Source organism: Armigeres subalbatus, unplaced genomic scaffold (genome assembly GCF_024139115.2).
Source record: "Armigeres subalbatus isolate Guangzhou_Male unplaced genomic scaffold, GZ_Asu_2 Contig255, whole genome shotgun sequence".
NCBI classification, from domain to species: Eukaryota; Metazoa; Arthropoda; class Insecta; order Diptera; family Culicidae; genus Armigeres; species Armigeres subalbatus.
The window spans coordinates 1,057-15,231 of NW_026942993.1; the positions used below are offsets into that span (position 1 = coordinate 1,057).

At 39.4% G+C, this 14,175-nt stretch overlaps 1 protein-coding gene across 1 annotated transcript; it reads left to right on the forward strand.

Annotated features, from left to right (window-relative positions):
* Positions 1-7,576: 7,576 nt before the first annotated feature.
* On the forward strand, positions 7,577-8,280 carry LOC134203846 (uncharacterized; the record flags this gene model as incomplete). The annotated part of the gene is made up of 2 exons (XM_062678687.1): positions 7,577-7,892; positions 8,021-8,280. Coding segments are annotated over exons 1-2 (576 nt in total), but the record flags the coding sequence as incomplete, so codon positions are not given.
* Positions 8,281-14,175: the final 5,895 nt, after the last annotated feature.

A 14,175-nucleotide genomic window follows, 5' to 3' on the forward strand; every position in this document is an offset into this window, starting at 1 on the left:
TGCCATAGCTGGTCCCGATCGATTGTATCATATGCGGCTTTGAAGTCGATAAATAGATGATGTGTGGGTACATTGTATTCGCGGCATTTCTGTAATACCTGACGTACGACGAACACCTGGTCTGTGGTAGAGCGTTCACCCATAAATCCCGCCTGGTACTGCCCCACGAACTCTCTTGCAATTGGTGTTAGTCGGCGGCATACAATTTGGGAGAGAACCTTGTAGGCGGCGTTCAGCAATGTGATTGGGCGGTAGTTGCAGCAATCCAGCTTATCGCCCTTTTTGTAGATGGGACACACGACACCTTCCATCCACCCCTGCAGCAGAACCTCATCCTCCCAAACCTTGGTAATCACCCAGTGCAGCGCTCTAGCCAGTGCCTCCCCGACTAGAAGAGCATAACAGAAACTGAGCACAATTTTAACATATGGGTCATTCCACATGAAGTGACCGAGAAAAAATGCAAACGTGTAATCGACTTTCTTAGAATTAAATGAAATTTTGACCAATTGTTTATGTATGGGTTATACCCCAAAATCCAAAATTTCGTAGTGATTGGACCTCCCCACGATTAATACGACTATCCTCCTTTTCGGACAAATGTATGAAACCCATCATTTTGATTTGCTAATATCTCTGGAACTGTGAGTTATAGGCCTGAATCTAAGGTAAACATTCGAAAGAAGATTTTTCAAGGAATTTATATAAAAAAATATTTTTCCGATGTGCAGTGTTGCCAAATGAACAATTTTTAAACTTTTGTTCGAAAAATGCATTTTTTACCCAATGAGTACATTTTTATTTAAAAAATAACCTCACCAACGTGTTCTTAAATCATTTTTACATTGGTAACGCTTGAAACCCCGAGGTGTTGTTCCGATCTTGAGATACAGAATTTAAAAAATGAAAAGTCCTTTTTTCACTGTGAGCATTGAATATTTTTACTAATTTCCGAACATACACACACATTTGCATTGACACATACACACAAACACAGCTCGATTGGTTGCTTCCCCACTTTCCGCAACGCGTTTAAAATTTATATGAAGATTAGTAGGGATTTTTTTTTGCATTTTTACTCCTAGCGGCTTTATTTTATCGTTCATTCAATCATCTGACTCAATACCAGGGTGGCTCAAAAAACACTTCTTCAAACTTTTTGATGGGCCGCCCTATTATTCGGTTCTATTTGATGCCTTGATGCTGTGGACAAAACTTAGCCGGATAAATTCTAGTATTCTCGCGGTTTTCTGTATAACATTCTGTATCAAATTCGTCAAGATCTGAATGAGTATCATAGTTCTTCATCGTAAGTTGTGCCGTCCAACTGCAATTCACTGTTTTTGGATGTTTCTGCATACATTTTTGCATATAAACTTCCAACGAGTTTAGCACCGCCCAAACGTTGACAGATTTGGCTGAAATTTTGTCCAGAGCATCAGGGCGTCAAATAGAGCCGAATAAGAGGGCCATCAAAAAAATAGAAAAAAGTTTTTCCCATACTAATTTGAGCCACCCTACTCAATACGTTAGCATATAGTCTAGTCTGAAAGATGCCGAAAGAGTTTGCTGAAGAATAAGCGTTGCTGGAAATATTACAACGCTTTGAAGATTGATTGTTGAAATCATATGCATGAAATCAATGTTTCTGCCAGCACTATCTGGCGACCTGTGGTTGTTAGACGGCAAAACCATTTCTCTTTCCGGAATTTTCCTTTAAAAATTAATCCGAATAACTACAATTTGTTCCTCAGCCCTAAAAGATTAAAAATTTTGAAATAACGCTCAGTTGAATGATTGGTACACGTAGTTTGGCAGTGCTGGCAGAATAAACAATTTGGTCGTCGTTCCAGCAAGGATCCTTCTTCTGCAAAGTTTTTCGGCATCCTTAGGGTCAACCTTTAACGCTGTAGCGGCAGGCGTTACAAGCGTTGACGCTCTCAACGAAATACTCCATAGGGATGGTCCACCTGGTATGACAGATCCGTCAAGTGGCGATGGGTTCGATGGTGTGGGTAAAACTAAATAATAAAACGTCAGAGAAAGAATTGATTGCAATTCGTGGGCAGTGCACGTTGATGATGCTATAGTTGAAGAATCGGCCTGTTATCATCAGCTTGCACATCCTTGCGTTGATTGGCTGCCACCCAATCACGCGTTGGCGCATCTTTCCCAGCACTATGGAGCCGGTTCCCAGCTCGTTTGTGGTGCCAGAGCTTTGGTAGAAGGTAGCCGCTTGATGCTCGCTTTTTCACACTTTCTGTCGTGTCCAGCGGATTTCCTGCAGCGCTACGACGTCGAAGCTGCGGGGATGTAATTCATCGTAGATTATCCTGTCGCAACCTGCGAAGACTAGCGACTTGTAGTTCCATGTTCCAAGCTTCCAATCGTGATACTTTATTCGTCGCCTAGGTCGTTGCCGATTGTATCGAGTCGTGTTATCTTCTATGTCGTTCGTAATGGTCGGTTGTTTTTAAAGGCGGCTTATTGGGCCTGCGCAAACCTCCTGTCTCGTCGGAGGGCCGTCGTGTCAGGGCTGTTTAGCGTCCCACCTAACACTACTTGCGAATTCATGCAGCTTTTTATAGAGGTTTAACAGGGCCCACTGGCAAACCCCACCACATCCTAGGTAGGCGCCAATCTCGCAGATGGGGAGGGATCGTCAAGCCCTTGGACATAGTCCCTGCTGCCCCCAAGCTACACACGTAGATCCCGATAATTTTGGCGCTAACGAAACCTTCGCCCAATTTGCCCATCACTTGGATAGCCGCAATCCCCGATGAGTCCGCCACCCAGTTACCGTTATTTGAAGAGATTCGATACGGCTCAGCAATAATTGCCACGTAACACATTACTTCCGTTGGCGACTGCCACAACAGTTGTTATGAGGTGTCGCAATGATTGAGATTTAACTGGATGACCTCCATTAATCCTGGCCCGCCATCGCCTTCTTGTATGCATTTGAAGCTACCCATCGTATGGTCGTTTCCAACCTCCGGTTTGCACAGCAGGCATCTCGGTTGCTTCGAACAGTCCCTAGCAACTTCTTCGCCACATTTTCTACATAGACCGGATCAGTCCGGACCTTTGCAGTTTCGCGCATGGTGTCCAAACGCCATGCATTTGAAGCATCGCTCCATCTCTTTGTTAACCCGCGGAGTGAGTCCGACTGCCCGAAAAGCGGAATACAAATCAAAGGGATCGCTTCTCAAGGTGTGTATCGAACTATTTACAGTGATAGTTCAGTCAATCAGACTGTTTCAATTTAAATATTTAGTTAACAAATAGCTGTACGGATTTTAATCCTTTGATTCGAAATCCGTCTACGGTGGACGGATTTCGAATCAGGAGTAGTTGATTTAATTCATTATTTTATCATGTTTTTCGTAATTTTTAATGAGTAAATGTGAAACAGTTCAAAAGTAGAAGCCTTCATGCTCCTGTGTCGATGACAAATGTTTTATTTACATTCGATTCCTATTTTCTAATGACTTTTTCATATACTAAGGTACTTAAGTGTATGGATTTCGATGCCCCACGGTATCCCTATTTATCCTGCCTCCTGGGAGACCCATGTTCTCATGAAAAACACTGATAGAGACATACACTGAAAATAATTGAAACGCTCGATTCATGAATTCTTGCACATGAATGTCAATGTAGGTCCACTGTTTGATTCAAACAGTACATCTTTCCAGATTAAACTTCTTCACACTTTGAGCTCAAGAGCTAAAACACTTGAGAACTCAATTACCGGTCACTCACAGATATCAAGTGTGTTGATTATTTAATCAAAGTGGAATACACTTGGTCTCGCCCTACTAGTCAGTAACAGTGACATCGAAGTGTAAAATACTTTCGATTCAATCGTTTCGGATTTGGCAATAAAGAGAATTCTGTTGTTTAGCTGGCCAAGTTGTCAAAGTACAATCAATACAATCGAAAGTGTTTTACACTTTATAAAAACATGTTCCACTTTGAAAAAAAAAATGAACTGGCAAGTGTAGTGGCAATTAGTGAAGTACTTGAAAGGCGATCCACGCTCGCAGTAAAAAAATCAAAATGTAAGTAAAATTATTAGAGTGTGATCCATCATAGAAACAGTATCTATGAATTATTGTGAATATTTGTCCATATAAAATGCTTATTATTATTTTTATTGTTTCCACAGGAAAAAATCTGGTCATTCGATCTAACATTCGTCATATAGTAAAGAAGCAGAGGTTCATGACTGGTGTGCTTAAGGTAGATATAATTTAGTTAAAAATACTATTACCATATAAATCATACTCTTGAAATCTTTACAGAATGCTGCTAGTCGAGAGCAGCAAGTGGAAAATTACATAACCCGAACGGTCCGTTAGCATACTGGAAATGTGTATAGATGGTATCGCCATATATGCAGAAAAAAATTATATAATAAATAAAAAAAATATCACCAAAAACCGGGTTTTTATATTAATTGCGATAACAATAGAAATGACAAATAAAAACATTGGATTTAAACAACTATAACCTTCACTTTCAAAGCTGTTTCTCTTTCAAATAAAGAATAATACTTTTTGATTTCAATGCCAAAGCATTTAAAATACAATGTGGAACATTGTTGTTATCAAGCATAACAACACTTGTTTCGAAAGTGTTTTGCTGTTGTAATTAATATGTTGAGTGGTGAGTTGCTGAAAGTGTTTCACACTCGAGTCTCACATGTTTGACCAGTAGGGCAAACTCAAGGGCGAAACACTTTATAGTCGCGTGTGTATTTTTTTGAGTGTACAATTATCAGAGTGTCGAGATAACATAGTACCGTCGTTAGGGGTAAGAATGGGTCACTATTTTAAGTACTTAAAATCAGTGCTGCAAAGTGTCACCGTACAAGTCACGCAAAGCGTGACAATAACAAAATCCAGGTCATGTGTCAAGTACTCAATTGTGATGCTCAATGTGGATCTCACATGCTTGGTGTAACGATCACCATGAAAGTGACATTTTAGCAACTAGCGCTTGGTCACTCACCATGTCTTCACTTCTTCTGCCTGTGATCACCAGCATGAATGATAGGAAAACTTTCCTGATGTTGTGGTTGTCATATCCATGTCATCTTGACTATCGTGATGATCACTTGACCTATGCGGTGTTTGGTTCTGAAATCAACGCTCGACAGCAATGGAATAATCCACTTAGCGGAATTAATGGATTTTTGCTGTGATAAAATGCATGAAGCCAAAATAGAATTTTTGGGAACATTTAAGTGTTCTTATTGTTTATATTGACTTTTTGTGCAATATTTTAAGAGGTGCTATTAAAAGAAAAGTACATACATAGTTTTTCCAAATTTGATCCAGACTATCTTTTGAAAAAGGCCAAATTTTTTTTATTGATTTTTTCAAATGGATACAATTAAAAAACGACGCATCCTACAAAAAAATCTAGACTGCTTTGAGAATAGGTCGTATGTGCAAAAGAGAGTCTCTCTTTGCCTCCATTCTCTTTCGATTATTACAGATCTATAATAAAGTTTACTTCAGATTTCTTGGCAGATATCTAAAGATTATAGCTTTGTCTAGCGTTCTGAAGTGAAAATGTGGCAAAATATGCAAAACTAGCTTATGTACAAGCGAAAGAGAGCGTGAACAAAGAGAGCCTCTCTTTTGCACATACGACCTATTCTCAAAACAATCTAGAAATGTTGTATGGGTGACTATCGCAAAATCAGTCAAAGTTTCTAATAAAGATATCGGAAACAATTCAAATTGAGCCCTACACTGAAAAAAAATCAGTTTCAACAGTTTCAAAAATTAAAACTCGATTTGCGAAAAAACGCTTTTTTTGATTTGTATGAAATTGTGTCTCAAGATAGGTGATTATGTTCCCTACCAACCGTCCATACATCGCAAGCTTGACACTTTTAAGGGAAAAAAGTTTTTCTAACAAAAAATTTTTCTTGTCGGAATTGATTTTTTTTCTCAGTTTCAAGGAGTGCCAGTGGATTTAACATATACATGCATATATTTAAATATTCCTGTACAGTCAAGCAGAGTACAATATTTAGGTCGTAACTAATCGCAACGGATAAAAATACACTGAAAATAATTTCGACAAGAAAAAGTTTTTGTTAGAAAAACTTTTTTTCCTTCAAAGTGCCCAGCTTGCGATGTAGGGGCGGTTGGTAGGGAACATAATCACCTATCTTGAGACACAATTTCATACAAATCAAAAAAAGCGTTTTTTCGCAAATCGAGTTTTAATTTTTGAAACTGTTGAAACTGATTTTTTTTCAGTGTAGTTGTTTCCGATATCTTTATTAGAAACTTGTAGGAGATTGCGACTGGTAGAATGGATATTTTGACGTTGGCTTTCTCAGTCTAATTTAATTAAGACGGCTAGTTTGGCATAGCCCGACGTTTCGGTCCCGTGTATTGGACCTTTTTCAAGGGATAACTAGAAACATTTAACATTTTATAACATGGAAACATTAACATGAACATTTGTTTAAACATACGCTGTCGGCCGACTCTCGTTACATACGGAATGAATGTCTTAACTGGGTAGTTGGAGCTTCTTGTAGTTGCCTACTATTACATTTTTAAAATTGACGATCATCAGAACATTACTTAGCATTATACAAACATGTGAAGAAACTTACATTACACATTTGATATTAAAAATTAATTAAAAGACAATATTCACTGCACATAGACACAACGCATACACAACTTGACGGTACTAAACGGTAGGTTTAAAAATTGAAGACAGATGGAGTTATATCCATCATGGCGATTGTTGGGTTTGGCCGATGGTATCAGTGATAGTATTACGGGTAGTATGGCGGGATTGTTTTCTACACATAAGTGTTGTCTTCACTGTGTGTAGAATACCAGCGTATGTGGTGTTGAGATTGTCAACGTCTGTACGATAATTTACTGTATGTGGCGTGTTTTGGATGTGGCACATCTCTAACACTGGCAAGGCAGTTGGTCGTAATGTGCGATCAACTGTTTTGGTGCCTTCTAGATCAAACGTGTGTTCTGTGTCTATCATGTGTTGTACAAGGGCTGTGTTTGCTTGTATTACATCAAGATTGAGTGTGTTCGTTTGTGTCTCTATTAGTTTGTTTACATTTGACCTATGCCCACTCAGCCTCTTTTTTAATTGATTCGTGGTCATGCCTATATACACATTATCGCAGTCTATGCATGGTATGCTGTATATTACGTTATGCTGGTCTAACGGCGAAACCGGGTCTTTTACCGGCTTTAAGAGTGTTTTGATGTTCTGTGTTGTTCTCGTTGCTATTTTTATGAGTGGAAAATCTCTTCTAAGGATGGCTATAATCGATGGTGTTAGAATTTGGATATTGGGTATTGATCTGTATGTTAATGTTGAGGGTGCATTCTGTGCTGGAGATTCACGGATCGGGTGGATCGGCGGTGTTGTTGTTTGGATTGTCGATGACGGTGCTGTGGCTGGTGGTGGTACTTGCAGTGGTGGCGGTTGGTCTTGAGGTTCAGTTGGTGTTGGCGCTGGCAGTGGTGGTGTTGTGGGAACAGATATAAACCTAGATCTGTTTTTGGAAATGGTTGAACTAGGTCTAAATAACAGCTACTTCATGTTTAGAGACAAGTACTATCAACAGACTTTTGGGACTGCCATGGGAAGTCCACTGTCACCTATTCTAGCCGACTACGTTATGGAGGACCTGCTAGATACGGTGATCACAAAACTGAACTTCACAATTCCGGTGTTGAAGAAATACGTAGACGATTTATTCCTCGTTCTACCAAAACCACTAGTAGAACATACTTTGAATATCTTCAACCAATTCAACCAACACCTACAGTTCACGATGGAAATCGAATCCGCAAAGAAGATCACACCCTCCGAACTGTTTGGTATTCGAAACCAATATCATCTGGACGCTTGCTCAACTACAACTCCTTCCATCCGACCAACATGAAATTGAATGTTGCTTCCAATTTCATCAAACGAGTAATGCAACTAACAACCGATACACCTATAGAACAACAGAAGCATGTGATTTTCCAAAACCTACGACGCAACGACTACCCATCCGCACTAATCAACAGACTGATGAACAGAATCAAAACAGAACTCATCACAGGACAACAACATCATGGTCACTGCCAACATCATCACCACCACTGCCAGCGCCAACACCAACTGAACCTCAAGACCAACCGCCACCACTGCAAGTACCACCACCAGCCACAGCACCGTCATCGACAATCCAAACAACAACACCGCCGATCCACCCGATCCGTGAATCTCCAGCACAGAATGCACCCTCAACATTAACATACAGATCAATACCCAATATCCAAATTCTAACACCATCGATTATAGCCATCCTTAGAAGAGATTTTCCACTCATAAAAATAGCAACGAGAACAACACAGAACATCAAAACACTCCCCATCATTTAACATCAACAATTACCAAATATTGCTTGCACCACTATGGGTACACTGTTCCTTTAGTGGCGGTAAAAATTAATTTTGGTTCCCATAGTGGTGCTATCCATTGGTTTCTTATGAGACTCGCCACTATTGGTACAGTTGCACCACTATAGGTGCAAGGGAGTCAAATTTGTTAAGGAAAATCATTGTTTTCAATAGTTTTTCAAGTGAAATCTTAAGATAAGTTGAATTTAACAGGATATTTGAAGCAAGACGCATCAACTGAAACCATCGTAAAGTGTATAGATATGATAAATCTCATTAAAACCCCACTACCTCCACTATTGGTGCTACCTCCACTAAGGGTACGGTTACCCTATATCCGGAGTGTTTTTTTTATTCAATTTTTTAAATTTTAATTATTTAATTTCGATGTTATAATATACAATATGATTATTTTCACAATGTAGGACGTTGAAGAAAGGGTTGTTTTGTATATGGAAATTTGACTATAGGCTTGTTTATCAAATTCATGAATTCAAATGAACATATTACTGTTATCTATCAATCTAAATGAGTTTGCATTTCCTTTGAAGTAATATCACGATCGGGTCGACCGATCTGTACGGTTTTCTCACTAATCGATTCGTCTTGGGATTCGCTGTGTTTATGTATATTAAAAAATAGAACATTTTGCTGGGAAAGTTGAACAAATGTAAAAAATAATGCGTTTCCATGAATTCCGAAGAAAGCCATCAAGCTCGAGCTGAAATTGATCTAGAAGGCGACGACTAAACGATTGCCATTTAGAACGAAAAAAAAACAAGCAAGATCAAGAACAAGCCCAGTAAGATCGGGCAGGTTCGACCAGTAGGGGAACTGGGGGTAGGACGCCCACGTTAAGGAAAATGCCATTTTTATCAATGAAAACCACCATTTCAGCCAGTTTTCATCAGCGCATACTGAAGAACAGCATATCTGCGACTACCGATAACAGATATCTAATTGTCCATTTTATTGCACAGAAATTTGATTTTTAAAAAGCACCCGAAAAAAAATGACTTTGAAACCATGCGGGGTGAGATGCGCCAGTGGATGGGTTAAAACGCGCATGTGCTTATCGTACTGATTTTCATTTTAATTGCCTACATTAAGGCAATTAACCGAATGTTTCAGCTGTTTCGGTCATACGAAATGAGCATGGGCGTAATGCCCCACACCGACCTCAGAAGTTTGAAGGCCCAAAAAAATCGTTTTAAAACCATTTTTGACGACGATTTCGTGTGGAACATAAAGAACACGAGTAAGCAGCATGGCTCATGGCTCAATTATTAATTTATCAATGTATAACAGCGACAGAAAGACTAAATTCCACCGAGCTAGAATTGCATCAAAACACGCAAAAATCGTTTTTTCGAGTTTTTCATGTATAACTAGAGAAAAATCATGAAATATATGTATCCAATGGCAATATTTTTCATTGCTTTATCGTATAGACTATTGAAAATAATCAAAATGGGGATATTTAACCTTATTCAGGGGTGGCGCGTTTTAACCCCTATGGGCGTGCTACCCCCACTTCCCCTATTAACACTAGGATTCATTCGTTCAGAAAATCGTTGTAACTAAATTTTCAAATGGCTATATCTCAGTGGTTTTTCAACCGATTTTCTCAGTTTTTTCACCAACCTCTTAGCCATCTCTTCTAGTTTCTGAACATTGCAAAATATTGTATCTAGGGGTGTTCAATTTTTCACTAGAGCTGTGGGAGTAAAGCAACGGATTTAGAAAAATGCGATTTTGGAGATATACTTATATTTCATTACCAAAAATGATATCTATTCATATAGTGATGATGGAAATGATAAAATAACAAATAAAAGACATCACCTGGAACATAAGAACACATTTTGAGCATCCCTACTATGCATACGATGATAATTCGGTACCTTTAGGAACCACTTTATACTACAGGATGTATGAAGCTTCAGAAAATGTTTTCAAGCATGTTGTCTACTGTGAACTTGTTAAAATAATTGTAAACTATATACGAAACATGTGTGATAATAAATTATGATGTTCTAGGATCTCCGAACTGTACTGGAATTTGAATCAAATGGTCTACCGAATCAACCAAGGCTTCCATGATGTCCCATACCGCGGTATCAACCCAATTATGTCCTCCGAGTATTTATCTTTCACTTGCGTTTCAAATCCAGGCATTTGAGATGTTGTAAGATCTCCAAATTGTCCTGGAGTTTGAGTAAAATGGTCTATCGAATCAACCAAGGCATCCATGATGTCCCCAGCCGCGGTATCAACCCAATTATGTCCTCCGAGTATTTATTTTCCACTTGCGTCTCAAATCCAGGCATTTGAGATGTTGTAAGATCTCCAAATTGTCCTGAAGTTTGAATCAAATGGTCTATCGAATCAACTAAGGCTTCCATGATGTCTTCTGCCGTAGTATAAACCCTACTATGTCCTCCGAGTATTTATCGTTCACTTGCATCTCAAATCCAGGTATTCAAGATGTCGTAAGATCTCCAAACTGCCCTGGAGTTTGAGCAAATTGGTCTATCGAATCAACCAAGGCTTCCATTATGTCCTCAGTCGCAGTATAAACCCTATTATGTCCTCCGAGTAATTGTCTTTCGCCTGCGTCTCAAATCCAGGCATAGGCGATGTTGTAAGATCTCCAAATGTTTCTGGAGTATGAGTAAAATGGTCTATTGAATGAACGAAAGCTTTCATGATGCCCCTAGCCACGTTATCAACCCAATCATGTCCTCCGAGTATTTATCTTTCACTTGCGTCTAAAATCCAGGCATTTGAGGTATTGTAAGATCTCCAAATTGCCTTGGAGTTCGAGCAAAATTGTCTATCGAATCAACCAAGGCTTCCATGATGTCCTCAGCCGCGGTATCACCCCAATTATGTACTCCGGGTATTTGTTTTTTACTTGCGTCTTAAATCTAGGCATATGAGGTGTTGTAAAATCTCCAAATTGTCTTGAAGTTTGAATCAAATGGTCTACCGAATCAACCAAAGCTTTCATGAAGTCCTCAGCCGCGGCATCAACTCAATAATGTCCTCTGAATATTTGTCTTTCACTTGCGTCGCAGTTTTAGGCAATTGAGATGTTGTAAGATCTCCAAATTGTCCATGAGTTTGAATCAAATGGTCTATCGAATCGATCAAAGTATTCATGATGTCCCCAGCCGCGCTACCAACCCAATTATGACCTCCGAGTATTTGTCTTTTACTTGCATTACAAATCCAGGCATTTGAGATGTTGTACTTTACTTATGATGTTTATTGTTTATTATTATTATTATAATCATCCGACCGTGTATGTTTGTCTTAATGAAACTTTACCCTAAAAACCTCAATTTTAAGAACATAACTTTGTCAGTCGAAGTCTAATTTCAGGCACGTCTCGTTAAATCCGATCATCATTGATCAAATTGATACAATCAGGTTCTAGTAATGGTGTCCTCGAGGTAAACGGAAGGAGAAACTAGAATGGAACGTATAGGTAAGCATATTGATGTACATTATCGCCAAAAAATAGGTGGAGGGGTGGCTACCCGATACACCTACAAGAACTTTTGGTAAGTCTGCAAATTGTACTCCCGGAATTCATCAATGATCATCCGCAGGCTGAACATCTGATCCGTCGTGGTTCGACCCTCACGAAAACCTGCCTGGTATTCGCTGATGAAGGACTCTTCTAGCGGTGTCAGTCTGTTAATCAGAATACGCGAAAGAATTTTGTACGCCGAGTTCAGAAGGGTGATCCCTCTGTAGTTGGCACACTCTAGTCGACGGTCATTACTTTCAAAAGTTATGAAGAGAATGGTGAAACAATCCAAAAAGGTTGGTGTCTTGGTTAAACGAAAGAAAGGAGAGATCACTTACTACAGTCAAACCTCCATGAGTCGATGTTCTATGACTCGATATCGACTCATGGAAGCAAATTATTCCATATCAAAAAATATTTTCTGGGTTACTGTGATGGTCCCTCCAAAGAGCTTTCCAAAGATTTCCTATTCCACATCTCGATATTTCTATGAGTCGATGGTCCCTTCAATATCGACTCATGGAGATTTGACTGTACCTGGTTTATTTCGGTTTTTTCTCTTTGAATCGAGAAAATGAGGGAATCGAAAACATTTCAGAGAGGCATCGTAAAGCGCGTTGTTTTGGGAGGAGTACGTTAAGTACTACGTAGAACCAGTCACGGTAGCAGAAATCTCACACTCCGGTACACTGTCATCCCTAGCTGCATGATTTGGGTAATCACTTGTCATAAGACAATTTGTAATTGTAACTTACCAGATACGTGAGGCCTTCTTTAGTGTCTCGTACTTGATTCGACTAAATGTGTGCATTTAGCATTTAGGAAGACATGATTAGATACATACCTTCGCTGGAGACATAGTTCCAGGTGAGGTTGATTTGGTTGACAGACTACTTGATCCACATCCAGCGCGATTTGGGGGACTAATAACATTGCATTTTTATATACCAAACATGTGCATGGGCTCGGAAGATTGGATAAAAACATCTGCTGGAGACATATTTCAAGGTAGGGTTGATTTGCAAGTCGTGGTTCATTTGCAAAGTAATTTAAAAATGTCCACGTCCACTAAATAGCGTTGATATCGTGGCTGAAGACATCATGGCAGCCTTGGTTGATTCGGTAGGCCACTTGATTCAAACTCCAGGACAATTTGAAGATTTTACAACATCTCATATGCCTGGATTTGTGACGCACGAGAAAGTCAAATACTCGGAGGACGTAATTGAGTTGATACCGTGGCTAGGGACTTCATGGAAGCCTTGGTTGATTCGGTAGACCATTTCATTTAAGCTCCAGAATAATTTAGAGATCTTCCAACATATGATATGTCTGGATTTGTGACGCAAGTGAAAGATAATTACTCGGAGGAAATAATTGTGTTGAAACTGCGGCTGGGGATATTATGGAAGCATTCGTTGATTCGGTAGGCCATTTGTTTCAAACTCCAAGACAATTTGGATATCTTTCAACATCTCATATGCCTGGATTTATGACGTAAGTGGAACTTGAAGACTCGGAGAACATTATTGGGTTGATACCGCTGCTGGAAACAGCATGGAAGCCTTGGTTGATTTGCTAGACTATTTGATACAAACTCCAGGACATTTAGGAGATATTACAACATCTCACTTGCCTGGATTTGAGACGCAAGTGAAAGACAAGCTAGAGACTTCATGGAAGCCTTGGTTGATTCGATAGACCATTTCACTCAAACTCCAGGACAATTTGGAGATCTTACAACAACTCAAATGCCTGGATTTGAGACGCAAATAAAAACCAAATACTCGGAGGACATAATTGGGTTGATACCGCGGCCATGATATGATGCCTTCGTTGATTCGATAGACTATTTTACTCAAACTCCAGGGCAATTTGGAGATCTTACAACATCTCAAATGCCTGGATTTGAGACGCAAGTGAAAGATAAATACTCGGAGGGCATAATTGGGTTGATACCGTGGCTAGGGACATCATGAAAGCCTTGGTTGATTCGATAGACCATTTTCCTCAAACTCCAGGACAATTTGGAGATCTTACAAAAACTCAAAAGCCTGGATTTGAGACGCAAGTTAAAGATAAATACTCGGAGGACATAATTGGGTTGACACCGCCGCTGAGGTCATCATGGATGCCTTGGTTGATTCGATAGACCATTTTACTCAAACTTCAGGA